Below are 27,211 nucleotides of genomic sequence, written 5' to 3'. Positions count from 1 at the left end.
TTTATTTATATGACAATGTTAGAATTTCATGAAAAAGAATAAACTAGTAGTACCATAATTTTCATAATTTATATTCTTATACCCCTTTTAATTAAGTAAGTGTAGAATGATTGATAAAGTGCGTACCTTCAAACAAGACAAAAACGAATACCTTAAGTTATAAGATATAAATACATATTAGAGATTTTTTATTGTCTGTTTCCAAATACTAGTACATACAATCAAATTAATATTCATTTTAAGTTTTATATTTGAATGTTGAAGTTAATTTTAATTTGTACTCATTCTTGCGTTTAAAAAAATGTTTCTATTTAAAGTTTTTCGATCAATTTGTTGGACATCTAAATACAATTAATAGTTTACACACAGTCCTGTTTATTGTCCTCAAGTGTATTTTATCTTTAATTCTATTCTCAATTTTAGCTTCTTAAAGTGGTAAAAGTAATAAGAAAATATTGATTATAAAGCATACTTAAATACCATTCTATATAGGTGAGTTTTTATTTTCTTCAATTGTATTAAAATATTTTATAACCTTGTACTTAAAACTTCTTTAAAACACATTTAAACTATTTATATCTTAGTTTTTATATAATATAACTTTAAATCTAATATTTTTTGTAATTTTTATAACGAAAGAAAGAAAGAAAGAAAAATGTGAACGCTCACAACTAAGGTTGATGGATTGGTGTGGAGAAAGACCTTTTGGTCATCGAGCTGCACACCATTTATTTGTAACTAATTCTTTGAGCTAACTTTAAAACAATAATGAAAAAATAAAAACAAAAACTTAGAAAGTAACTGTATGTACAATTTTTTTTTTAAAGTTTAAAAATGGTAAGCACCCTTTTTTAACCCATTACTGCCAATATTGACCATGAAAACCATAGTCTACCATGGGCTCCACACCGTCTCCTCCCCTAGATTTCTATTTTTATGATCATGTGCATTCACATTTTTCTTGTTGCCCTTTCTACAAGAGCAACCACAAACTGTTTTATTATAACTTTTGTGTACTAGGTGTTTATTATGATGAGTGATCAATAGATTTAATAACTATTTCAATAAGTAAACAATTCTGTGTTTAGAGTGTTATGTTTTTCAATTATTATATGTTTTCTAAATTGTAAAAATGCAAAAAATGTTAGTTATAATAAAGTTTTAACACAAAAACATCTGTGGTAAAAGTAACTAGATATACCAGAAATTTTGTACTTATGAATTTAAAAAATCTTGTAATTTTAGTACAAAATCATAAAATCAGGAATTTTAACAATTTTTTACATGGAAATTTATATTAGATAAAAAATACTATTATACAGAAAAAAAATTTTATTTAGTATAATTAGGGTTGCCAAAAAACTTGGAAACCTGGAATAACCTGGAATATGACAATTTAGGCTAAATAACCTGGAATATGAGAAGTTTTGAAAAAAAAAATCTGGAAAAACCTGAAGTTTGAACAAAAATCATTTAAAAACCTGATTTTTAAACAATTTTTACATGTTAAGTAGAAAAATTCTTTTTTGACACAAAAAATCTACCATAAAGATAAAAATTTTTGTCATCATCAACATTTTTTATTAAAAAACACATTTGAAATAGCTTACAGTACCATTTCAATGTTTTATACCATATAACTTAGTTTTTTACCTTGACTTTATACTGAAAATAGTTCCAAAAATGTGTAATTTCTACCTTAAAAAAAAAAATTTAAACCTGAAAAAAATTTCCCAAAAATATTTGGTAACCCTGTATAAAACACATTTACAGTATTTTTTGATAATTTTATAATATTAATTACAATTTTTTACCTATTTTTTTATTAAGAGATAGAAAAACTTATACTTTAAATAAACCTTGAAGAAAATTATAAAACTTAGAAAAAATACTCAAAAACCGTTGGCCACCCTATTAATATATTGTTAGGCTTTTGATTAAGGGCATAGGGGGGGTAAACACCCTTTTTTGGTTTTTGATCTTATTTTATATAGTTTTTACTAAGCTACAAGATGCTTTTTACAGATTTAAAAAATTCAAAAAAATTTTTGAGATATAGCCGGTCAAAGTCGGAGCCGACAATAGGTTTCTTATGGGAGGCGCAAACTAAAACGGCAAAAATAGACTATTTCACTAAAAATCTATCTTCTCCTACTTTTTTTGAGATAACTACCTCAAATTTTCAGGAAATGTTCCTTGATAAATTTAGAAAATTCTGTTGGAATAAAATTTAAAAAAATTAAAAAATAAAAATTTTATAACAGAAAAACTAAAAAAAAATTGTTATTTTTGTTTATTTTTTATATAAAATTTCGATTTTTTAATTTTTTCAAATTCTGTTCCGAAAGAATTTTCTAAATATTGCAAGGAACATTTCCTGAAAATTTGAGGTGGTTATCTCAAAAAACGTAGGAGAAGATAGATTTTTAGTGATTTCTAATTATTTGCCGTTTTAGTTTGCGCCTCCCATAAGGTTCCTATTGTTGCCTCCAACTTTGACCGGCTATATATCAAAAATTATTTTGGATTTTTTAAATCTGTAAAAAGCATCTTGTAGCTTAGTAAAAACTATATAAAATAAGATAAAAAACCAAAAAAGGGTGTTTACCCCCCCTATGCCCTTAATCTTAAAAATTTAAAATATTAACCTTTAAAGAAGTTGGCAGTCATTTATAACTATTTTGTTATATAGATAGTATCAAATATCTTTTGTCTGGGCTTAGTTGTCCAGTCATTAAATATTGGTTAAGACCATAAAGGAGTTTAGCATTTTTTGTTTACAAAAGTTAACATTGGCTGTATTATAAAGCTTTAAGTATATACTAAAAACATCTTTTTACAAAACGTAAAATTTCATTTAACTTTGGTTACATTTTAAATTTGACAGAATTAAAGAAGTATGCAGGGTTGCCACTTTACCTGGAATCCTGGAAAGACCTTGAATTTGACAATTTAGTCAAAAAAAAATCTGGAAAAACCTGGAATTTTAATAATTTTTACATGTACAGTAGTAAAATTTATATTTGACTCAAAAAATCTATCATATAAATAAAGATTTTTTGTCATCATCAAAAATTTTTTTCTATTAAAAACATATTTAAAGTACCTTTACAGTATCTTTTTAATTTTTTTCTACTATTAAACATATTTTTTTACCTAAAACTTAACTTTAAAATGAAAATAGACCCAAAAATGTGTACTTTTAAAAACCTGGAAGAAATTTGGAAAACCTGGAAAAAATTTTGAAAAAACAAAAGGCAACCCTGAGTATGAAAATAATAGAAATTTATTTTTATACGTACTATTTGCAACTTATTATTAACAGATTACCCATTTTTTTACATTTTATTTCACAAAGCTTTTCAAAACTATACTAGTTTCATTTTCAAGTAGTAAATGTTAAATGAATTGAAAAGTTTTTTTTTGGTTATTAAACAGTTAAAAAAATTAAAGTTTAAATTATCATGTATGAATAAATTAAAATAAATACAAACTTAAGAGATTTAGCAAGTAGAACTAAAGTAAAGATATCATAATTAATAAATTGTTATAATTTTGCTTTTCCATTGAATGCTATTTGCGTATTTAACTTAGGTCGCTCTTACTCAATCAATATTGATTCCAGGCTGTAGAGTTAGCTTTGTTTACATCGTTTCAAAACTTTAAAGTTTTGAACTATGTCAGAGTTTTGACAGTTTGTGCAATAAAAAATATTTTCAAATATTGTGCTGTTTTTATCTGTTCCGCAGTGGTCTGTAATTTGTTGGAAGATTTGCAGTGATGTTTCTCCAATGTAGGAATGATAAAAAAAAATTTCAAGTTCATTTAATAATTACCACTTGAAAATGAAATTTTGAAAAGCTTTGTGAAATAAAATATAAAATAAAGTGAATAATGATTTTTAAATAAGTTGCAGATGGTATACAAAAACGTTTAAAAACCTTCCTATAATAGTATTTAATATCAATTTTGATTATGGAAAAATTTATTTGTCCATAACTAAGTTCTGAAGCAAGTAAATAAGTTTGATAAAAATTGTGTTTGCTCACATGATGTGGTCTCCTTATGGTGTAGGGGTCCTAATTTAGGCTTTGAAAACTCTTTGATTTGAATGTTTCAAGATTGAAACCAATGTTCTACACATACACAGAAAAAAATATATAATTTATATAGTTGTAGTTAAAACTAAAACTAATAAAATTAAACTTATCTAGATTTTTTTGACAGAATATAATTTATTCTGTATAATTAAATATTGAAAATTTTCTATATTTGTATAGCTTTTTTTATGTTATGATTTTGTGTTTAGAGTATTCTTGTAATTACAACTTTCAAAGAACTAAGTCAGTCAATTTTTATTTTTTATTCAGAAATTTAACAACACTAATTATTTAAACTGTTATTTTTAATTTATAATTTTAACCAAAAGTACTTACACGCTTTCATCAATGACTGATTTGTTCATAGTCAAAAGAAAAGTGTGTCTGCACAAGTACTAATGGTTACCCTGTAAACAGGCTGAGATGAAGTGAGTTATGTTATAACCTTGTATCAAATTTATTTTGAAGTTTTACTTTTTTCTTTGCAATTAAAAAATAATTATTTTTTATTTTTTATTTATTATTTGATAAAATGAAAATACTAAATAGCAGACATGCATTTTAGAAGATGCTTGAAGTCATAGAGGGTTATCTAAAAGTTTTTTTTTACATAAATTATCATTGGCCTATACTAATAGCGTAAAATCTTAAACTTTAAGATACTTACTTATAACTCTAACTAACTTTTGAGATATAGTCAATTCTGTAAAAATTTCTTTATACAAATGTATAGCCAATTTTCTCAAAAATAAGAAGAATCTCTAAAATTTTTTCTTTTAGATTATTCATGATCTAACACCACCTTATATTTTCAGGCAAGGTTTTGGATTTTTACAACTCAACTAGTTGTCAAGTTGTAAATAAAACTTTTGTTGAAAAATATAGCATCTAAAAATCAATGAAAAATTATCTATTTCTGAGTATAATTAAAATTATTAAACATTTTTATAATGTGGTTGTTTATTATTTAATAAAAATAAGACTAAAATGAATTGTTATAAAACTGTAAAAGGAGATATATTAATAATGAATAAGTGATTTTTCTTTGTTTTGTTTTCAATCAGATGAATTCAAACCTAATTGAATTCTCCAATTTTGATCTGTTATATTTCAAGAGCTTCATTAATTTTTCATAAGCAAAACAAAAAAAAATACATCTGTAAAATAACATAAAGTTAGAAAAACTCTCTTACCTCTATGGTCTTGAACATTTTGTTGCTTTTCCAGTATAAAATACATATTAACATAGTATCGTGTAATTGTTCTACAATTGATTATTAATAACTTTTTGATTGTAGTAATGTAATTTTCTTAACTTATAAAGTTGTTTATATTTATCAATTTTAGTTTTTGATCATTCTTTACATGGTTCCTACAGCTTAATTGAAATTCTGGAGTTTATTTTTAAATCTTAATGGAAATAGGGGTTTTGTTAAACAGTTAAAGTTTTGTTTTTCAAGACTTAATTAGAAATAAATGATCTAATTCTATTAGTTGCATTCATTGATACTTCATGTTTATTAGTTTTAGCTTTGTATGATTTTTATTACAACTATTTTTGTATGGAAATATATGTTTTTGAATAAAGTTTTTTGCCACCCCTAAAATATCAAGAGCTTTTCAGTCAAAATAATTGATAATTTGTAATTTAAAAGGCACAACACTTGCTGATTTTTCATAAAAACATTGTTTGTTTTAAGTTTTAATATTGTACTGCGTAGGGCTCTCTATTTATAACTTTAGTTTTACTTTTTTATATGTTTTATACTAGTTTATAATTTTATTTCAATTATTTATCTGACAACCATCAAAGAAAGCAACTTTAAAAAACACTTGTAGTATATGAACATTGATTAGACAAAGAAAATTTGATAAAAAGCAATTAAAGTTTGTAATAATATGAATACTTTTTATGTACAGTTTGAAAAGTTATTGATGTAGGTTTAGGAATACTTCAGCAAGTATTTAATTTTTTCAATAAAAAAGTCTGACTAAATAAATTCTATTTTTCATTGAAGCCTTTTCAACAACTAAAGTTTTCAGTGTAAAATTTGTTGTATTATTTTTATGCAAAATTCAGTAAGGGAGACCTAGATATTTTCTGAATAGTTTTGTAGAAACCTTTTATAAGTACTTTACTTCACTTTTTACTAAAATTTTTTTATGTACTTAACTTCTGCCTCTTCAAGATATTTTTTTGTGAATATATGTTTTCTTAATTTGTTGTTACTTCATTATGTTAAATTTCTATAAAAAAGTTGATAATAGTTTTTTTTGATAAACTCAATTTTAAATTAAAATTAACTTGGAACTTTTCAAAGCAGAGCTTAAATGTCCAACGTTTCTCAAGACTGTAGTTTGCTTTGCAAGTCATGCAACTCATTATTAAAAATAGGAAGATGTACATTAGATAGTTCAAAATATGCCATTTGTCCCTCAGAGGTCAGTAAAATTTTGTTTTAATAAGAATTTTTTCAGTTGCTTTTGAAAGGTAAAACTATATAGTATTTTTAGAAATTTTTGTTGAAATTTATTTTATGGGTAAAAATGTTTATATCTTTTTCTTAAATTCACTTGATTAGATTTACAATTATCATTAACTTTAGAAGCCATGAAATGTTAAAACGTCAAGTTTTATACCTGACTACTTGGTAAAAGTAGTTTTACTATATTAAGAAAAAAAATAATTTAAAACTATGTTTTATTTTGTTAAAGCTTTTTAAAATGTTGTAAAATATTTTTTAGCGGGTATTAGGAGACTCAAGCTATATTTCGAAAATAAAAATCTTCCCTGGCCATAGTTGTAGTTTTAGTTACAATTCGACCTATTTTTAACCCTTCTATACCAACCCCAAAATATCTAGTACAACCTAAAAAAATCCAAAACCAAGAAAATATAGTGTAAGTTTCAAATCTTTCATTAGTTATGCTAATGACCAGGGTTTTCTGAATGATGTAGTTTAGAAATTTGGGCTATTTTGATTTATTACTAAAACTAACTCACATATGGGGTTTGTAATGAAGAGTAGAATAAAACTGAGAGATATTTGATTAGAGATTTAATACTTACAATAAATGTTATGGGGTTTGTAATGTAGGGTAAAAAATTTCTCTGAGGGATAATAATTGCATCATAGAGATTTAATACTTACATATTATTATGTATGGATATTATAAGGTTTGCCTGCTGATCCCTGAATAAAGGGGCAATTATCAAAATTTGTCTGATAAACCCTTCCAATAATACCTTTTTTACTTCTTATTTTAATTTCCAGAAAATCTAGTCTAAGTTTAAACAATTTCTGGTTTAGCTAGTTAGACTTAGATGCTTGCAGGCTGCATTTATATCTTTTATGGCTGCAACCAACTTGAAATAATCTGGCTTACAGGCTGCGGTTTACCAAACCCTGAATTAAAGTTTTCATAAAAAACTTGAAAATGAAAGTAATATTATTAAAAATTATATAAATAATTTCTTAAAGTTAATTAGGTTAATTAATAAATTAAGAATAAAGTTTACTAAATATATGGTAAACATATTTTTTTTAAATTCTTTTTTTAACATAAACATTTTTTGGATAATTTGAGTTTTATAAAAAGTTTTAACTGTTGTATCTTATAAATGCATAAAAGTTTAAAAACTAGAACATTTAATAGTGTTGTCTTCACTAACTAACATTAGCCAATTTAGCTCAGATATTAATTTGTTTTAAATTTGTTAAAGTTTTATACATGTTTAACGTTCATTGTTTATTTGTCTATTAATTTGTTTATTATTTATAGTTTCTTTAAAGTTTTGGTCAATAGTGCTTGAAAAGCAAACTTATTCAAAAAAATCTTCAACATTATTACTACATTACAATATTTATAAAAAATTCAAATTCTAAAATTCTGTAGAACATGTCTAATAAAGTAAAGCTTTTCTGAGGATTATGTGAAATAGAAATATCTCATATATGAAACAGCTGTAAAATACTGTTGTTTATTATATAATTAGATATTTGTTTATTATATACTTTTGTGATTATTTTGATGTGTTTTTTTGTGATTTAATTTTTTACTGTTTTTTTATTTAAAATTTTATAAATTTTATTAAGAATACAATATTTCACTTGCTTGGACCTTATCAAACGAAATCACCAGTTGAATAAAATCTTATTCAAATAGAATCTGTGTATTGGCTTAAATAAAAATATAACCCTTTATTTACTAATTATCTTTAAGATTTAGTTTTATATTATTATTTTTGATCCTGATGACCTACCTGTTTACAGGTGGTAAAACTTTATTTAATAAATTGTTGAAGAATTAAAAACAAAAAGAAAATGTATTTATTACAGTTTAGTTTCATAATTAAAACATTCATGTTATAAAATACTTTGTTATAATTAATTGTATATATATTATAACTTGCTTAATGAGTCAACTTGTTTATCTTTAACAAGAAAACCATGCTCATTTGTTTTACTAAAAGAGAAATGTATAAAAAAAAATCAGTAAATCTTTATTTGCTTTGCTTGATAAATTATGAAAATTTTTAATTTAAATAAAAAATATTTAACTTTATAACTGTTTTATCAAGCATTTAAAAGCTTAACTATTTTGCATTAACAAAAAGTTTTGTGATATAAATCCCTAGGATATTAGTTTGTGAAATTGAATTGAAACCTTAATTTGAAGTTGAATTTCAAAAACTTGCCATTTAAAAGGCTTTAGTGAAAAATAAATAGTAAATATGAATTACTACATTAGACAAATTTTATAATCCTATACTATAATTAAAAATATCACTAATGTTTTATAAACAAATTTATATATTTGTTCTTCATACACGCCCTAAAATTGCAAGCCTAAACAAATATCAGTTTTTAAACTGTTTAAGTTAGTTTAAATTAATATTTTATATTTGTTTGAAATACAAAATTTTCCCCTATATATTAACAATATTTTAAATGTTTAGCGAAGGTTCAGTACTATAAAAACATTTTATGCCATAAGTAAGGCCATAGAGGGGTTACCCAACACATTTTTACAAAATTAACATTAGCTGTATTTTAAAACTTATAGTATATACAAAACAATACTTTTTATAGAACGAAAAAATCAATAAATTTTTGAGACATAATTTGTTTTATAAAAGCATGCTAACACAAATGTATGGAACAAATTTTTTTCACAGAAAAACTTCCTCATTTATTTTTAAAGTAATTTACCTCAAGTTTTTAGCAAACAAGTTTTCAATATTACAAACAACTTGCAGGAAGAGATTTTTGAAAATAAGTTTTTAACTTTCTGACCAAAAAAAAAAGTTTAAAAAAACGTAATTTAGAAATAAAATTTCTGTTTTCTACAAGTTTTGAAAAATTTATACAAGATTAGACTGATAGGCTTTTAAATCAATTGTTCAAAAACTGCATGAGGAGATTGATTTTAGTGAAACACTCTATCTTGCCTTTTTAGTTTGAGATTTCCATTATGAACCTTTGGAACTCTCGAACTTCAATAGCTTATACCTCATAAGTTAATTTTAATTGTGAAATGGCAAAAAAGAACTAGTAGCTTAGTTTTTTAAGTAAAAAGTTAGACTATCTTTAAAAGAAAGTTATTTACCCTCCCCCATAGACTTAACAGTAATTCAGAGTTGCCACACACTCATAACATCTCAGGATAGTTAAACATTTTTTAAAATCTCAGGATAACACAGAATAATTTGAAAACAAAATAAAAACCTCAGGATGACTTAGGCCATTTTAGTTTTTTATAAAGAACTCAGGGTAGTTTTAAGGTTAAAGGTTTATGAAAATCTCAGGACAGTTTTTTTAGATTTTGAATTACATTAGGTTGATTTATTTTCAATTTTTTGTTATTTTATAACCAATTTAGTTGAATAACTTGATATTTATTGATTTTGAAAATTTTTATAACTTTATAGGTATTTTAAAGAACTAAGGATGAATCAGGACAGTTTTAAGTTAATCAGGAAAGTTATTGGTCACTCAATACAGTTTTTTACTCAAAGAGTGGTAACTTTGTTAGTTGTGGTATTTTAATTAATTTAAATTTAAATTCAATAAGTTTAAATTTAATGATTGTGGAGTTAAAAAAAAAGGTGTTAGTTGTTTTCCTTAATAAAAACAGAAATTACCTTTAGCATAATGTTTTGTACAGGTGTGCTTAAGTTTTGAACAAATAAAAGATAAGAATATTATTATAAAACTTGAAAAATTAATGAGTACTAAAATGATGGATAAACAAGTGAACACTATGTCTAACAAAATTGTTGATTCTGAAAGTGATGCCTCAGAAATACTTGATTCAACAACAAACTTAACAACTGGTGAGCTTACCGAATTTTAGTTATTTTTTACTTTGATTTAGTTTCAAAACTCTTAAAAAATAAGTTTTTAATATTTTCTCAGATATTAAATTTTTTTAAATATAATATAATTATGTTTTATGGCTCAGATTCAACCAACATTAATCTTAACCATAGTGCAGAAGGTGTCTCAGATGGTTGTTTGGATTGTGACTCGGAAGTAAGTCAATTGTTTATACTTTTGTCCTTGAATTATCTCGTAGTTAATTAAAGTAGGAAAAATACATTTTTGAGCTGTAAAAATATCTTAAATTGCTTAAAAATTAGCATAATTGTATGTTTATAAATTACACTAAATGAGTACAAGGTGCAAAACAGTTTCATATTAAAAATATAGCAATTTTTGAAGTAGGTACCTACAAATTAATTTTGATGGATTTTTTTAAGTAATCTACATAGGTGGGTGTCTTTGCTTTAAAAATAGAAGGTGATCTTATTTTGTACCAAATAGTTTTCAGATGGTTTTTAAAATACAAATTTTCATACAAAAGTTCTCAAGTTATCTAAATATAATTATTTGAATTTTAGGACCAAATAATTTTGTATGGAAGTTTTAAAGTTAATAACTTAGTTAATGTTCTTTTTTAAAGTTGTGTCTTACTTATTAGTTACTTAAATAGTTATTTAGCTTTTATTTTAAGGTAGTAGTTTCTTTTTAGTCTATATTTTAAGGGCATTGGGCTAAAAAGTCCACCTTGATTTTTACAAATTGATGTAATTTTTATAGTTTTGTCTGAGCTATCAGACACTTTTAACCGCTTAAAAAAATTGAAAGTAATCTTTGAGATATAAGCTATCAAAGTCTGTGTGCTCAATAGGTTCTTAAAAAAAAGGCTCAAACAAAAAACGCAAAAAAAGACTATTTAATTAAAAATATATCTTTCTCATTTTTTAACCAATCTACTTCAAATTTTCACTGAATTTTTTTTAATTTAAAAAACCGAAATTTTTTTTAATAAAACCTACCTATTTTTTAATTTTTTTATCAAAAATTTTCATTTTATAAAGTTTCAAAAACTGCAACATAAAAAGACTTGAAAAATATAAAAGGAACATATCCTGAAAGTCTCTAGCTTAAAAAATGAAGAAGAAGAAAAATTTTTAGTGATTTTTAAAATTTCCCAGAAAATTGGTTCCATAAATTTTGCGTCCATACGTTTGTACCGCATATTTTTTATAAAAATTACAGTATCTAAAAAAACTTTAATTCCATAAAACCTTGCTTGTAGTTTGTACTTAAAGCTTTTATATAAGAGGCAATGTTATTTTTTGTTAAAAAAAGTTTGACTCCCATGCGCTTAACTAACTGCTCAATTGTTCACTTCTATTGACTTTTACATATATTTTAAACCTAGTTTTATCATAAGCACTACAGAGCTCTTTGAGTAAAACTTAATTTGCTGTATAAAATTTTGAATATTCTTCATAATAAATAAATTCTAATCTAAGTTGAAACTTTGCTTTTATTTACTCTTTTTAGTGCTCATTATTGCTTTTAAAATTATTTGAAAATATAATTTATAGCGATTTTGTTACAGATTTCTAATATTAATTCTCAAAAAGTTGAATCTGTAGCATTAGATAATGTACATGATAACCAAACAAAACCAGATGAGACTATCACTCCAACAAGAGCTAGCTTTAATTCAAAAAATGATGAAAGTACTTTGAATTCGCAACAACAAATTGATGAATCTAAACAAAGAAAAGTGTCAGGTAAAAAATATTTTTTAACGTTTTTTATGAATATTAAAAAAATATATACACGTATTTTATAAAATATCAACTTTTTTATAACTCTATATTTTAGTCTTTTAGCTCAAAACTCTAGTTTTAATATTCAAATAAGTATTGTCGTGGTAAAACTTAACAAATTTAATTAAAGTTTAAAGAACTTGTTATTAGTTATAATATGTAATTTGATTTTACCAAGCTCTATGTAAAATACTAGTTTAAAGTAACTTTTTTACTCAAATTAAAAAAAAGAAGCGTTATGATGTCCATCTTTGACTCTACTAATTATATTTAGTCACAGTGATTTTTCATAACTGATATTTTCTTAGTTAATAAAAATTTTTAATTATAAAACAAAGATTTCTTGTTTGAGTTTTATTCACTTAGATTTCCCAGTTGTTTACCAAATTCACATACTGTAAATTTAGCTTTGCTCCTTTAGCACATATTCAATAATGGTAGCTTTTGCATACCTTACAACAAATTTTTACCATTTTGGCTATAGGCTTGTTTATTTTTTTTTGTTCTCGCAAGTTATTTTGAGGTCAATATCTTTCTGTTTTAAGCAAAAAAACATGTTTTGAAACATAAGTGTTATTTTAATTTATAAAAAAGCTGAAAAAAAAGAATCAATTCCACTTGTGGTTTAATTTAAGTTTTAATTTCATAACTTTTTGTACAATTACTTGTTTAAATTTTGTAGTTTTGATTTGCTGGTTTAAAAAACGCTTCAGTTTTTATATTTATATTTTTATTTTCCAAGCCAAAACTATTTCAAAAAAATACTGTTGTTTTTACCAACTTCTTAATCTTACTGTATATTTTTTATTATTTTTATAATTTTAATTAATTTTGAACAAAATAGAAAATAAATCAATATTTGTCTTATAGATATAATGCATAAAAAATTAAGTTTTTTTGATTATATAGTAATTTACTGTTTGTGCTTTATGTTATTTTGATTGATAATATTAAAACATTAAAGTAAATATTTGCCCACAATATCTACAAAAAACAGGTTTAGAAGTAGATCAAGAAACCGAGCAGCAAGGTAAAGCAGCTTTAAACACTAAAAAGTTATCAAAAATAAAGAAGAAAAAACAAAGTTTAAGTCTTATGTTTGATGAATGGATAAACACAAGAGGTAGCAATAGAAAAAAGCTTTGTCCAAGTTTAATTTACAGTAAAAGAGTTGCTTATCAATGGACTAATAAAAAAAACCTCTGCTGGTTTGACTCACTTTTTACTATGATGTCACACTCCGACATCGTTCGTCTTCTCCTTAATAAAATAGATGAAGCAACAATATTTCATTTGTTAGTTAATTTTTATACATAAGTCATCAAAATGGCAACAAGATTAATTATGGAAATTGTTAGTTTCTATGTATTGAAATCAAACTTTTAACGGTTGTAGTTGAAAAAATTATACTATTAATTGTTGAAATAATGCTAACTTACTTTTTGTATTTTTTTGAATATATGCGATTCTATATTGGTAGCTAAAATAATTATTCATTCTTAATATAGAGTTGTTGTTCTGCTGACTACAGTTGTTCTTAAAGTATGCTACAGTTTAATGCACAACCCCTAAATAATTGTTAATTTTTCTTTTGTAAAGGCATAAGTTAAACTTATTTTCAAATTTCTAGTGCTTGTAATGAGTTTGATGTGGTTCAAAAATCTAGCTCTATAAAGAAGAGACTTGAAAGATTTGAAGAAGCAAGAAAGGCTATAGTTGATGAGTTATCTTCAACAGAATTTGTTAAAATAGGTACAGTTTATTTTTTTTTAGTATTTAAATAACCTTACTTTCAAATAAGAAAAATACAAATAAAGGAAATATCATTTATAATTGAGTTCAAGAAGCTTTTCCGAATTAACACGCATAAGATATCTAGAAATTACTATAAATGAGTTAGTTTTTAAACAAATATGTTAAGCTTTTTCATTTACGTTTTATAAAATTTTTACAACAGATAGCTTCAAAGTTTTTTACTTATTACCTTCTTTTTTAAGGTAATAGTTTTATTACATAAATATTAATAGTTAACTTTTTACTAAGATATAGTATGATAGAACGATAATTAATTTATTTAGAGATGAGTAAGTATATTTTTACTTAGTTTTCAGTTTTAATTGGTACTTAAATAGTTTTATTAAACCTTATCAAACAATTTGTTGACCCACGTTAACAAACTGAATTTTAAAAGATATTGTTGAGAATTATAATTTCAAAACTATATTTTATTTTTGTTAAATAAAATTAAACATGTTTTGTTGAGCAAGGTATGGTATTTCCTGTTGTTTATTAAATCTGTTTACAGTCTTTCAGTTTACATACGTTACATAGTTCTTAAATACGTTTTGAATAATATACTTTTCTATTTATAAAAAAAAATCTTTTACATTTAGTTAATTAAAAAGTTTCGAAGACTTTTAAATAACGTATATTATATTTATTTGAAGTGTTTTTATAAGTTTTTACTTAATTTAAAGGGGTTTTTAAACAAAAAAGTTTATATTACTAAATAATCATAGGTCACAAACAAAGCTGTTTGGAGATGTTTTCGATTTTAACCAGTTTGAATGAAGCTTTGAAAACATTGTTTACTAGCTGTGTAAGGTTCGTTAATGAAAATCACTACCTACGCTTGGAATAATAGAATTAATTAACTATTCTTTTTTTATGATTGCTTACAAACCAAAATTTTAAAACGTATTTTGAAAGTTTGTTTGTAAAAGTTTATATTTAAAACTAGAACTGATATTTTTGGATTGATTTATTTGTCCAAATAGATATATAAGACTATTAATAGTAATTTAGATAGATTTTTTGCACTGAAGATTAATAACTAAAATAAACTACTGTTTTTTTTTCGCATAACATTTAAAGTTTATAAGATGATATAGTCAAGATTGTCTCTCCTCAGCTTAAAAATCTAAAAAAAAATACATTGACGTCTTAAGTTTTTACTTATTGTTATTTCATCAAACGTTTTATTTTTTAAACAGCTTGACTCTTTTTGTCTAAGTAAACCCTGTGACTAGAAAATTTTAGATTAAAGTTTTCTACGGTGTTAAAAATTCAGGTTTAAAATAATAAAACGTCCTGGACAAAATTCAAAATTACGTCAAAATAATGTTTTTTTTTGTTTTTGAGTAATTTATTTACCTGTACTGTACATTTATGCATTCATTTCTAGTTCAATTAGCTGGTAATTGTAGCAATAAGCTACATAAAAAAATTGTTGTATTAATTTTTTCATTTTTACTTTTAAAACAATTAATATATACAGTGCTGCCATAAGATCTGGAAGTATAAAATCTGGAATTTCACAATTTAGGCAAATAAACATTGAAATTGAGTATTTTTGAGAAAAAATGTGATAAAATTTAGAATTTTTAACAACTTTTACATGTAAGAAAATAAAATTTAGATTTATGTATTATTTCGAATTTTATTTATTATAAATACACTTTAGCATAACGGCAAGTTTTCAATTTTTTTTTACTTTAAAATAATATTCGATTATGCTAAAAATGGGCAATAAACTTGTATTTTGAAACATGTAAGAAAAGCACAAAATCCGAAAAAAATCAATGGCAACCTTGTATAATTAAAAAATAGGTAAAATTTTTGGTAGTGAATGATTAAGATAAAAACCTTAATAATAAAATTAAATATATAAAAACTCAAACTTTGAGTGTTTTTGTTCGATTAAAAAAATATTATGTTAATATTTTAAGTTTAAAATGAAAAAAATAACAATTATAATACTCATTAACGTTTTGAATTTTAGATGGACTGAGAAATGCAGTAATTGTAAGTATTCGCGTGAAGTCAACTTGAGAACATCCGGTGTTCTGTCGTTTGAAGGTACATTGGTTGACGATTTTCACCCAATGACTAATGCCGGCCATTTGTACACCTGTCCCGATTGTAATTCTGAAGATCAAATCAGACATATACAGTTTACTGAGTTAGTTAAAAAATAGTTAAAGTTTTAAAGTAAATCTTTGAATAAATTACTTTAAAGTTTTTTTTTTTGGAAAACGTAAGTTAATATTTAAAGATAAATTCAACTATTTTTATACATGCAATGCTAAACGAGCTTCTTAGCCGTATCAGAAAAACCTTACTTATATTTTAATTTATGGCACTATGTTCTTAGAGACGTCGTCTTGAAAAGACTTACAGGTATTGTAGAATTTAAAATACAGTTATAGTTTTGTTTCGTGAATAATAACGAGTAACTAAACATGCATTTATGCATTGACCTTGTAATATGATATTTGTATATATTAGTTTATGTTTTAAAACTTCAAATTTTTCTATAATAGATTTCTAACTATTAGCTAATTTTATAAATCACCTTCTTGTCGAGAAGGATTTGAAATTAAGATTTAAAAACTTGCCATAAATAAGACTTCTTGAGTATTTTAAACTGCAGTATAATAATTTATATTTTATTCTTCATCTTAGGCTAGTTTATATTTCAATTTTTATGATTGATTGTTGAATAAACCTCGTCTTAAAATGTCTTTTGATTATTGTTTGAATTTTATAAACTTTTACTCAATTTTTAATGTTAGAAAATAATAATCACCCATTATACTCTTAACGTATCTATTTAATTTTCTACTACTGTCTTTGTATTTAAAAAAAATTGTTTTATTATTAATTATTGCTGAATTAGTCTAGTTTTTTTCAACTCTTTTTGCTTCAAAAACTTGCGACTTTTCTTTATTAAAGTGAATAGGAGTTGGCTCGCTTCAGATTTTTATAGTGGGATTAAGGTTTCTATTTTTAGAGTATTACAAATCTATCTAAGTTTCTAATTGATTGGTCAAAAAATTAGTATTGTAAATATTAATGTAAGGCTTTGTCTTAAATTTTCGTTCAAGTTAATGTTGTAGTTCGATTGTAATATATATTAATATAGATTAAAGTATTATTACGTATGCTAATATTGTATTGTTACTAAATAGACGTTAACTTAATTTTCAGGATTGCCACAAAGTCAGGAAAATCAGGAAAAGTCCATAAAAACGTAAAAAAGACAAAAGTCAGGAAATTTTATAGAAACATGTTGTAATAAGAAAGTTTATCATCGTTAAAACCTGCATTTTGGTGAATTTATTTTCTTAAAAAAAATGTATTAAAAATTAATCTTTTTTAAGGGTCCAGTTGAGTTTTTTGAATACATTAAAATATTTTCAAGTGGTTATGTATTTTTTAATTGGTTTTTATAAGGATTTGAGTTAGGAAATTTTTTTAGATCGATCTGGGGCAACCCTGAATTTTGTTGAAGTCGTAATAAGTATGTTTAATTGAAAACTGGAATAAGTAGTATCAACTTTTTTATACTTCAGCATAAGTATACAGCTAAAAAGTTCATTTAATTTTTTACATAGTGTTTCACCGATGTTCGTGATGAATTTCAAATGTGGTTTAAGACAAAATGACTTGCTTCGGTACGATTTTATATTAAATGGGTCAGAATATCGATTGTATGCTGTAGTTCAGTTCATAAAAAAATACCGTCATTTTGTGCTTTGGATTCGTGATATACATGGATGCAGTATTGGAAAAGGTTTTACTTTTAGTTTTTTGTTTGTGTATAATTTAAGACAGTAATTTGTAATATTTTTAAACCATCTCTGTTTAGAAGCTTACCTGTAAAATCATATATTATAAATATATTTCAATTAATAAAGTTTAATCAATGTTAATTCAGAAAGAACTGATAAAACTAATGTTGTATAAACTTTGTTTAATTATTAAACTCAGTCATACACTTTCGTTGATTTATACGTGAAAAAAAAGCAAAATAAAAGAACTAAAGAACATTGCAAAATAAAACGAACATTGCACTGTATCATTTAGTATTAACACTTAACATTACTGCAAAATGACTGATACTTATAAGATAATAATCTAAATATCTGTCACATGAACTATCTGTTTGAAATAATTAGGTAAACATAATACCCATAAAGATCCAAAAGACGATCATTTAACTTTCTGTAAAAGACATCTGTTCTACTAAAAAATCTGTTTAGAAATGATTTCTCATTTAAAAAGTAATAGATCTTTCATTATAAACTATCAATTCCCCATCGATTTTACAATCAAGAATAGAATATATATGCACGTTCAGCAAATCACGTTTAGGTGGGTGTTTCCACTTCGAATTTTTTCTATCTTGAACTCACATGAGGTGGTCCATCTTGTAATTCCTATCTTCATTTTTACCTTCACAAGTAGCAATATACCATGTGTATGATGACACTTCACTAAATAATGTGACATAACATGTCCACAATATCTCTATTTTAGTGATGGAGGGTCACTATTGCACGAAGGGTCATTTTTGCACGAGAGTAAAAAAAGAACATAAAAAAAAAAGATAAATTAATTTGAAAAAAAAGTTGACCAAGGGTTAGAGCAGTAAAAATAACAAAAGTTGAAGTATTAAAAAAATAGAACAAATACACACGTAGAAAATAAACTAATACAAAAAAAAAGTTACCGACTAAGAGTAAGGGTTAGGAGTAACAGTGATAAAAAATAATATTTAAATAAAAAGAAAATGAAAAATCACCGATCGAGGGTAAGGGTTAGGGGTAATAGTGATAGTAAAAAAAATTAATGAAAAGTTGAACTAAAATTTTTTTTTGCAATCTGTGCAAAAGTGTCTTTCTAAAAAAGTGACCCCTTGTTCTAAATTGATGCCATGCAAAAGTGTCTTCTTGCAAAAATGTCCCCTTGTGCATATTAGACTCATGCCCAGATAAAATACAATCTAGGTGACTTTGACAAACTAAACTAATACAACGTTCTTGTAAAGTTTTCTGGATCTTGTCTATTGTTAAGTTAACAAATACACGATTATAACAAGTAAAGCATCTTTTGCAGAGAGAATCTATTACTATGTGCCCAAACAAAATGCGCTTGCTTAGCAATAGCGTAACTCGCTTACTTAGAATCTTAACAAAATACGCCTACAAGTGCAAAGTGTACTTGCTTAGTGATCTTAAAACTACGCGCGGGCAATGCGCTTCTCTCGCATCGCTCGGCTTTAAATAGTGTTACGCTAGAGTAAAACTCTTTTTTTCTTATCTCTCACTGAAAAAGCAACCAATGCTTACATTACTAAATTTTCTGTGCACAGTAAAATAATTTTCTAGCTCTTCGTGAAGACCACTGACATATATCTTTACGAAATTACAATTTGTGATTCTAAACGTTAAAATTTAAAGTACTTAAGTTTTATCGATGATTATTTTTCATACATTAGTACTTATTTTCATGAATCTAAAATATTCTTTGTTATTTATCTTTTAAGTTTAAATTAACAGGCCGTAGTTAAAAATTTTATAATGTTTTAATAAAACGTTTTTATCATTTTTAATTATTTAAAGATATATTCTAAGCAAAAGATATAAGCTTAACTTCGTAAATTTAAGTCTGAATGTTCTTTTTTCTAGCTGTTTGTTAAGTATTAGCGATTGTACTAAATTAAGGTAGTTGAGAAAATTTAGATAATAAAGATGATGATCGTTGAAAATACTCTTTTATAGAAGTTTTAGAAAGTTTTATTAGGAGTAAAAAAAACTTGTTTCAAAATAAGTATATATACTTATAAGTTTTATAAGCAAAGAACTTTATATTATAGAAAGTTTTTGAGAGTTTAATTTAGTATTAAAAATATTTTCAAAACATTGAAAAAGTTAACTTGTTAAATGAATGCAAAGCAAATTATTAAACTGAATTTATGTTTATTAGTGTTAAAATAAATAATTCTTTCGAAGCAATTTAATTAAAATTGACTCAAGGTTAAATGCGAAAATGTTTATATCAATTTTTAAAAATATGAAAAAGCAGTTTTTCTTTTATTAATTTGCTTTGCATTATAAATCTTTAAAAATCTTAGTATTACTTTTTAATTTATGAAATAGTTGAAGTTAGTTAAATTTATTCATAATTGGTAAATCGGAATTGAAGAACAAAGAATAAAAGTTAAATTGATTTAAAACAAAAAATTAAGTATATAATTTTAATCAAGTTTGCATAAAGATAACACACTGTATAACTATTTACTTAAAATAGACAGTATTTAATAATAGTTCAAAAAAAGGTATTTGTATCAAAAACAAAACGTGTTAAAACAAGCTCGTTAACTAGAAGACTTCAGTCATTACATTAGAAAAGTTTTAAAGCTTATCTTTGCTCTAATCTTTCACATAATGGTAAATTACTTTTGAGGTAGTTATACAAAAAGATGAAGTCAAAGTTGTTTTCAATTATTTTGAGAGCTAACAAAGTATTACACTTATTTATAAATCGTATAAAGTAAACTAAAGCTTTTTAACTATTATTCTGATGTCAGTTGTCAGTTTTTTTTTTACTGATAGTAAAAATTACAAATAGTGCAATAAGTGAAATTTAGACTTTGTTTTAAAGCAGAAACTCGGCAAACTGCAGCCTGCAATGCTTTTTCAGCTAAAAACATAGTTTTTGAAACAATGAAAAAAGTTGTAGTGAAAATTCTTGTTTATGTGGTTAATCGAAAAACTGGCAAAAATAAGTGGTTTATTATTTCACATTTTATCACACTTTTAGTACAAAGTAGTATTTTGTTAAATAATTAGACTTTGTTTTATAACTGCGTTTTGCGAACGATTTTTTTGCCTTACAACGAGGCCCGCGTGTAATTAATCTCAGAAGTTTTGCCTGTTACTTGAAAAAGCTGCCAACCCCTTTTTAAATGTTTTATAAAGTATTAAGGCCATAGGGGGGGGTAGGCCATGTTTTTTACAAGTTGATCTTATTTTATAGAGTTTTTACTAAGCTTCAAGTTGCTTTTTACCGTTTTTAAAAAATCGAATTATTTTTTGAGATATGACCGGCCAAAGTCGGGCCGCATAACAGGTTCCTTATGGGGAAGGAAAAACTAAAACGGCGAAAAAAGACTAATGCATTCAAAATCTATCTCCTCCTTCATTTTTTAAGCAATCTTCTTCAAACTTTCACAGTCTATTCTTTATACAATAACAAAAAAAACGTTATTTGTGACTTTAAAAAATTTCAAGTAAAAATACCTTTTTTTAAAAAAAAAAAATTTTTTTTTGATAAAAAATCACTTTTTTTTTTAATTTTTGTCATAAAATTTTTATTTTTTTAAATTATTAAAATTCACAAATAACGTTTTTTTCTCATAATGTAAGGAACATTTCCTGAAAATTTGAAGAAGATTGCTCGAAAAATGAAGGAGAAGATAGATTTTAAAGCCCGTTTTTAAAAACTCGAGAAAAACGGCTTTAAAGTTACCCTTTATATACCCTTTATTAAGACAACCCTTTATATAACCGGTCATAAAAAAAAAGTTACTTATTATTTTTAAAATCTAAAAAAAGCATCTGAAAGATTATGAAATTTACTATAATATAAGTCTATATGTTATTTTTGGTCAAAAAATGGCTTCTACCCCCCCCCCCCCCCCCCTATGGCCTTAATTAATAACAAAGACTATGGAGTGGAATTTAAGTCGTAATTATTAAAAAGGAGAAAACAAAACTTAAAATTTTTTTTATTAAACGAACAGGAGAAAGATGGATGAAGTTTGACGATGGCGAGAACACTACTTGTTGGTGCAAATACAAAAGTGACCTGGTACCGGCGGACGAGGTTCACATGGCTTTCTGGAGTCGGTTAGGAGCGAGATGTTTGTTGAAAAGCAGCTCAAAGGAATTGAAGAAAAACTGTTCAATGGTTGATAAGCTTTTAAAACCAATTAACTGTCATCTAGAAAATTCTGGTTAGGTTTTTAACAAATTAAAACATTTTTTTAGGTTCACTTAATTTTATTTATTTTAAGCTTTGTCGGTATAATTTTGATTATAAACTATTCAGTGCAGTTTTCAGGGCTGCCAAAAAACCTGAAATGCTGAAAAAACCTGGAATTTGAGAAATTAAAAATAAAAATCTAGTGAACAAAATCATTAAAAAATTTGGAATTTTGAACAAATTTTACTAGTTAAGTAGTACAATTTTGATTTGACACAAAAATCTATCGTTCAGATAAAACTTTTTGGTAATCATCAAAATATTTTTTTATTAAAAAATCATTTTTAAAGAAGCTTTTTATTATCGTTGTATTATTTAACACAGTTTTTTACCTTAAACTTAAAGTACACCATAAAACGTGTAATTTAAAAAACCTGGAAGATATTTTGAAAACATGGAGAAAATTTGCCAAAAAATTGACAACAGGCAACCCTGAGTACTCTTATAATTGAATATGTTAAGTTGCTACAAAAATTTTAAATAGTTATGTAATTAATTGCTAAAGTAGTTTTACTATTAAAAAAACCTAGTGTGTTACTTGTTGATCAGACTAGTATCCTTGTGTAGATCTTTTTGTTTTTAACCATTAAATGAGTTCAATTTTATTTAAAATTTCCTAAATTTTTCAAATAATAATTTAAATTCTTATTTTTATAAAATTAAGATTTAAACTAGTTTAAAGTATACAATTTGGTACACGTTTTAGGTATCAATAATTTCTTTTGAACATTCACTTCACTTTCAAATCAAACTTGAAGTTTTTGCTGTTTTTTTTTACTTTTAAGTTTGGCACCTCTAAAAAGTTTTATAAAGTTCTAGTCTAGAAGGTGATATTTATTAAAAATACAAACAGTGGTTTTCTCCTTGGAAGTATGCATCTTCCTCAAGAAGCTAAACTCTTATTACCTAAATCTTATATTCAAAATATATTGGGATATTTTTTATGAATAAAATATTAAGATGTAAAAAAGTAAACCCCTCTTTTGTCCTTATAAGTATAGCTCTTTTTTTTTGATTTTTTCAGAATTTTAAAACCTTATAAAAAAACCAATAATTATTTGTAACTAGTTCTGCATATTTTTTATTTATTTTAGCAGTAATCACTAACCTATTATAAATCAGTTCAAAATAATTTTGTTTTATTACAGATACTCTTGTCACAAAATTGAACGAAGAAAGTTGGTCAGATGAACCAGTTTTACCTATTCCTGCAAAATTAGTGGAAGAAAATCCATGTCTGTCTACTAACTTAGGCCATGAAGAAAGTAAGATATCAGAAAGTAAAGGGACACAGGTTGAAAGCAATGTTTTGCAAAATAAAGTAAAAAAGCATAAAGATATTTTCAATGGTCATAACGAACCTGTTGTTGGTGTACTAAATAAAGAAAATAATTTTCATTGCAAAGTCAAGAGTATATCAGAAGATGATAGCAGTTCAACTATAAGTGAGAGCTATCTGAAAAAGACCCCTTTAAGTAAAAGCACGCCTTTACGCAAGAGATCGACTAGAAAAAGAAAAAGTCCCACAACTTTAGATGATACAGCTGTTATTGCGAAACATAGTCGAAACCTTCGATCACAAAAGCCTAAATATGTGTCAGATGCAGAGGATAAGGTTGTTGCTTCCGTTGGAAACAATGTTACTACTAAAAACAGAACCTGGAGACGACGCAGTGAAAACTCAGATCTGTTTGATCAAGATCAGAATATACCGATTTCTAAACAACCCCTTTTACATGCTAATAATACTGTCGGAGCTAGTTCTGGTACTGAAACAAACGGTCATTTTAAAGATGAAAATATAATTACAGATGAAGTTATTGAAAGTAACGAAGACCTTTCATCTGAAAAATCAGAATCATCCGTAGAGGAAATCTTAGACAATGAACCTGATAAAATGTATAAAAACATTCGTACTGTCCCTAATGAAAATTATTGCAGGAGATTGCGTAGTTCTTCATCTAGGGAAAAATCTTTAAGTTGTGTAACACAGGTAAATGAAAATTTAAACAGTTCAAAACCTAGTGGTTTAGATAGTACTCACGTTTTGCAAGAAAAAGGTGTTATAACCTTTCAAGATTTATTGAACATTTTCAAAAAAACGCAGGGGCAAACACAACCTGAAATAAATAAATCATTCTCAAACACTGCCAAGTCCAATAAAACATCTGATGCAGGGTTATATTTAAATACAACTGGGAATTGTACCAATGAAGCTTTTAAAAGTAGTAAAATTCAAGATCATTCTAATGATATTAAAAGCAGTGTTGTGAGTAATACACCTGAAAATTTAATTAGTCCAGCTTCATCAGATAACAAAATTACAAATAAAAACACCAAAAATTACAATTTTCCAGCAATTGAAAGTTCAAATGTTGCTCAAAGAGCTGAACAAAACTTGAATTTCTTTGAAGCATCACAAACTCCAGAGCTCAGCTCAGATGAATTTTCAGGAAGTGATCCAGAAGTCAAAGTTTACTTACAAAAATACAAGAATACTGATCCCAAAAATTATACTAAAGTTTTAAGAAGTTCCGCAAAAAAAGAAAAGTTATTTACTGCTACAATTAATGATAACTATTACCCTAAACCCGCAGAATCCTCAATTAGTAGTTCTAGTATCACTCAAGAGAATAAAAATGAAAACTACAAACTAAAAGATTCCCATATTTTAGATGCACCTAACACTGACGATAAAAATAGTAAACCAAATGTAATTGAAGAAAACAATCATCCGGTAATTTATGAAAATCATACTCAACCTAAAATTCAGTCGAAGGATAAGTATCAAAAAGTTTCTCAAAAACAGTTGTTTTCTAAACAAGATGGTTATTGTTCTAGTAATGATGATTTTGGTGATCTTGTTATTGATGAAGATGGCTTTGAAAACGAAGATGATATTAGCAGAAAAGGAAGTAGTCTTAAGCAAGCAGATCATTTTGAAGATTCAAAAATTAAAGATGCAGTATGTAAAGATATTTCAGAACCTGAAGAAGAGTATAAAGAACTCAGTATAAAAGTTTTAAACTCCGAAGAAAATATTCTTCAACCTAATTTAAATAAACTTAGTGTTGACCAGTCGACCACTAATTTTTCAGACAAGTCAGTTTTAGTAAAAGAATTAGATAAGACTAGTGTTTTATATATAAAAAAGAATGCTGTTCTAACTACGGGTTTTTCTACAAAATCAAGTATAAACTATGTTTCGAAACAGAAATCCTCTTGTTTTACACCCGGAGATACTAAGTCTAAAGAAGAAGATATAAAAAATAAAGCTTTAGTCGGTTTAAGAGTTTTGAAACAGAATGATAAATACGAGCAACCTTTTTCAGATTATATAATGCGTGGAACGCCGTTTGTCGTAGACAATATAATCAAACCTTTAAGCTCACTAAGTTTAAGTTATGAAAGCTGGATTTTAAAAGAAAGTCGTCTAAAAGCTATTTCACCTTTGAAGAAACGGAAAAGCAGTTTACTGTGTCATGAAAAGTACAGTATTAAAAAGAAAAAATCTTTACAGCCACTTTATTTTTCAAACCAAAAAAGTTATGAAATATCATGTTTGTTAAATGATGGTGCTTTATCTATATTTAAAAAGTACGTACACCCTTTAAAGCTCAAGAAGTTACCGAAAAGTTTAATTAAGTCTTATGTAAATGTAAACAGGAGCTTAAAACGTAGATTAAATAAAGAAAAAAAAGTAGCTACAAAGAGACTTAGTGATCTATTTTCTACTAAAAAGTTTTCATATGATAATACGAAAAATACTAAAAATTTTGAAGAAAAAATTAATTATACTGAATTTAAAAATACTAATTTTCACAACAACACATCTACCATGCCAAGTCTTTTCTTAAATGATTGTAAACATATCAATGAAAGTGATTTGTTAAAGTCAAAACTAAATTCTTTGTTTTCATTGAACAGTGTTAATAGTGATTTGAATTTGACTGAGCAACAGTCTGCTGTAGCCGAAGATTACAAAGAAGACTTTTTGCTTGATAATAACGACCTTAGTATGTCCTTTAGTGGTGCTGATGGATCGTCTAAAAATTTGTTTTTTAAAAGTACGGAAAAAGTTATCATTGACAATCAATTAGACGGTTATCAACATAATTCTTTTATGATAGGTAATAATTCTTTGTCCGAAAATTTTATAAAACAAAACATCTTTAAGCGAAATTCCCAGATATTACCTGTTTGTGCATCAGATAAAATGGGTCAAGATCTAACGGTATCTGCTGGGTTTATGTCAAATTTGCATAACAACGTTGATGTTAATTCACCTTTAACTGGTTTTGGTTGTAAATTTATGACAAAAAACAATTCGAAATTAATTAATAATTTTGCTAAAGGAACTGATATCATCGAAATGGAAGTTTCTCGTTGTATTAACGATTTAATAGGTAAAATAGAAGAAGAAAACTTACTTTCTTCTGATAAACATAACGGTAAACACTCTCAACAATTTCTAAAGATTTTATCAATAAAAAAAAAAAAAGATGATTCGTTTACAACCACAAAGACAAAAAAAGAGGTTCAAAAAGTTTTATTGTTAAAACCGAATACAATAAGAAAGAAAACTACAGCCAAGAAGGCCAAAACCCCAATACTTCTGCGTCACAAGCTATTGGATCTGAAAAAAAGAAACAGTTTAGTGGGAATTGAATCGCCGGAAGAACGTGAAATCGATAGCTTGTTGAGTCCTAAAATCGAAATGGATTATTTAAAGTATAGCGATAAAGATGTTTTAAGTTTAGAAAGTCCCATTCCGTCATTTGACGATTTCAAAAAGCTTCGTAAAATACAAAAAGCTAACAGAAAGTTGCAGAAGTCTAAGAAGAACTCTGAAGAAAACTATCATCAAATGCAAAATAACACTGTTGACAATAATTGTTATGAAAACACTTACATATTTGACCCTTCTGCATCATCAAGTCCAAGCTCTTTTAAAAAAAGACAAACCATTGTGCTACCTACGGTCAACGATGAAAATTCACTTTCTGATCCTTCAGGAAAGCAACCAGACATTTCTGCCTCCCACTTTGAACCGTTTCGTAACAAATCTTAAAATAGGCATATTTTTATCATGAAACACGTTTTTGTATGTAAAATTTTTTATTCCTGAATTATGAAAGTTTTAGACTGA

At 25.5% G+C, this 27,211-nt stretch overlaps 1 protein-coding gene across 1 annotated transcript; it reads left to right on the top strand.

Annotated features, from left to right (window-relative positions):
- Window positions 1-364: 364 nt before the first annotated feature.
- LOC145831360 (uncharacterized) lies at window positions 365-27,211 on the top strand. The gene is made up of 11 exons (XM_082938596.1): window positions 365-492; window positions 10,269-10,437; window positions 10,566-10,636; window positions 12,015-12,192; window positions 13,229-13,526; window positions 13,862-13,983; window positions 14,751-14,835; window positions 16,013-16,192; window positions 17,628-17,806; window positions 21,821-22,033; window positions 23,211-27,211. Exons 2-11 carry the CDS (start codon window positions 10,329-10,331, stop codon window positions 27,131-27,133), a joined length of 5,358 nt encoding a protein of 1,785 aa, XP_082794722.1. The 5' UTR covers window positions 365-492; window positions 10,269-10,328; the 3' UTR covers window positions 27,134-27,211.

This window comes from Thalia democratica, chromosome 3, assembly GCF_965202585.1.
Source record: "Thalia democratica chromosome 3, ktThaDemo2.hap1.1, whole genome shotgun sequence".
NCBI lineage: Eukaryota > Metazoa > Chordata > Thaliacea > Salpida > Salpidae > Thalia > Thalia democratica.
The sequence above is the reverse complement of the archived record's forward strand: the minus strand, read 5'-3'. Positions and strand labels throughout refer to the sequence as shown.

Coding starts and splice junctions, on each gene's coding strand:
- LOC145831360 (XM_082938596.1), top strand. CDS start 10,329: ATGAGTACTAAAATGATGGATAAACAAGTGAACACTATGTCTAACAAA. Junction 12,193..13,228: donor TAAACAAAGAAAAGTGTCAG/GTAAAAAATATT, acceptor TACAAAAAACAG/GTTTAGAAGTAGATCAAGAA. Junction 17,807..21,820: donor TGGATGCAGTATTGGAAAAG/GTTTTACTTTTA, acceptor TTAAACGAACAG/GAGAAAGATGGATGAAGTTT.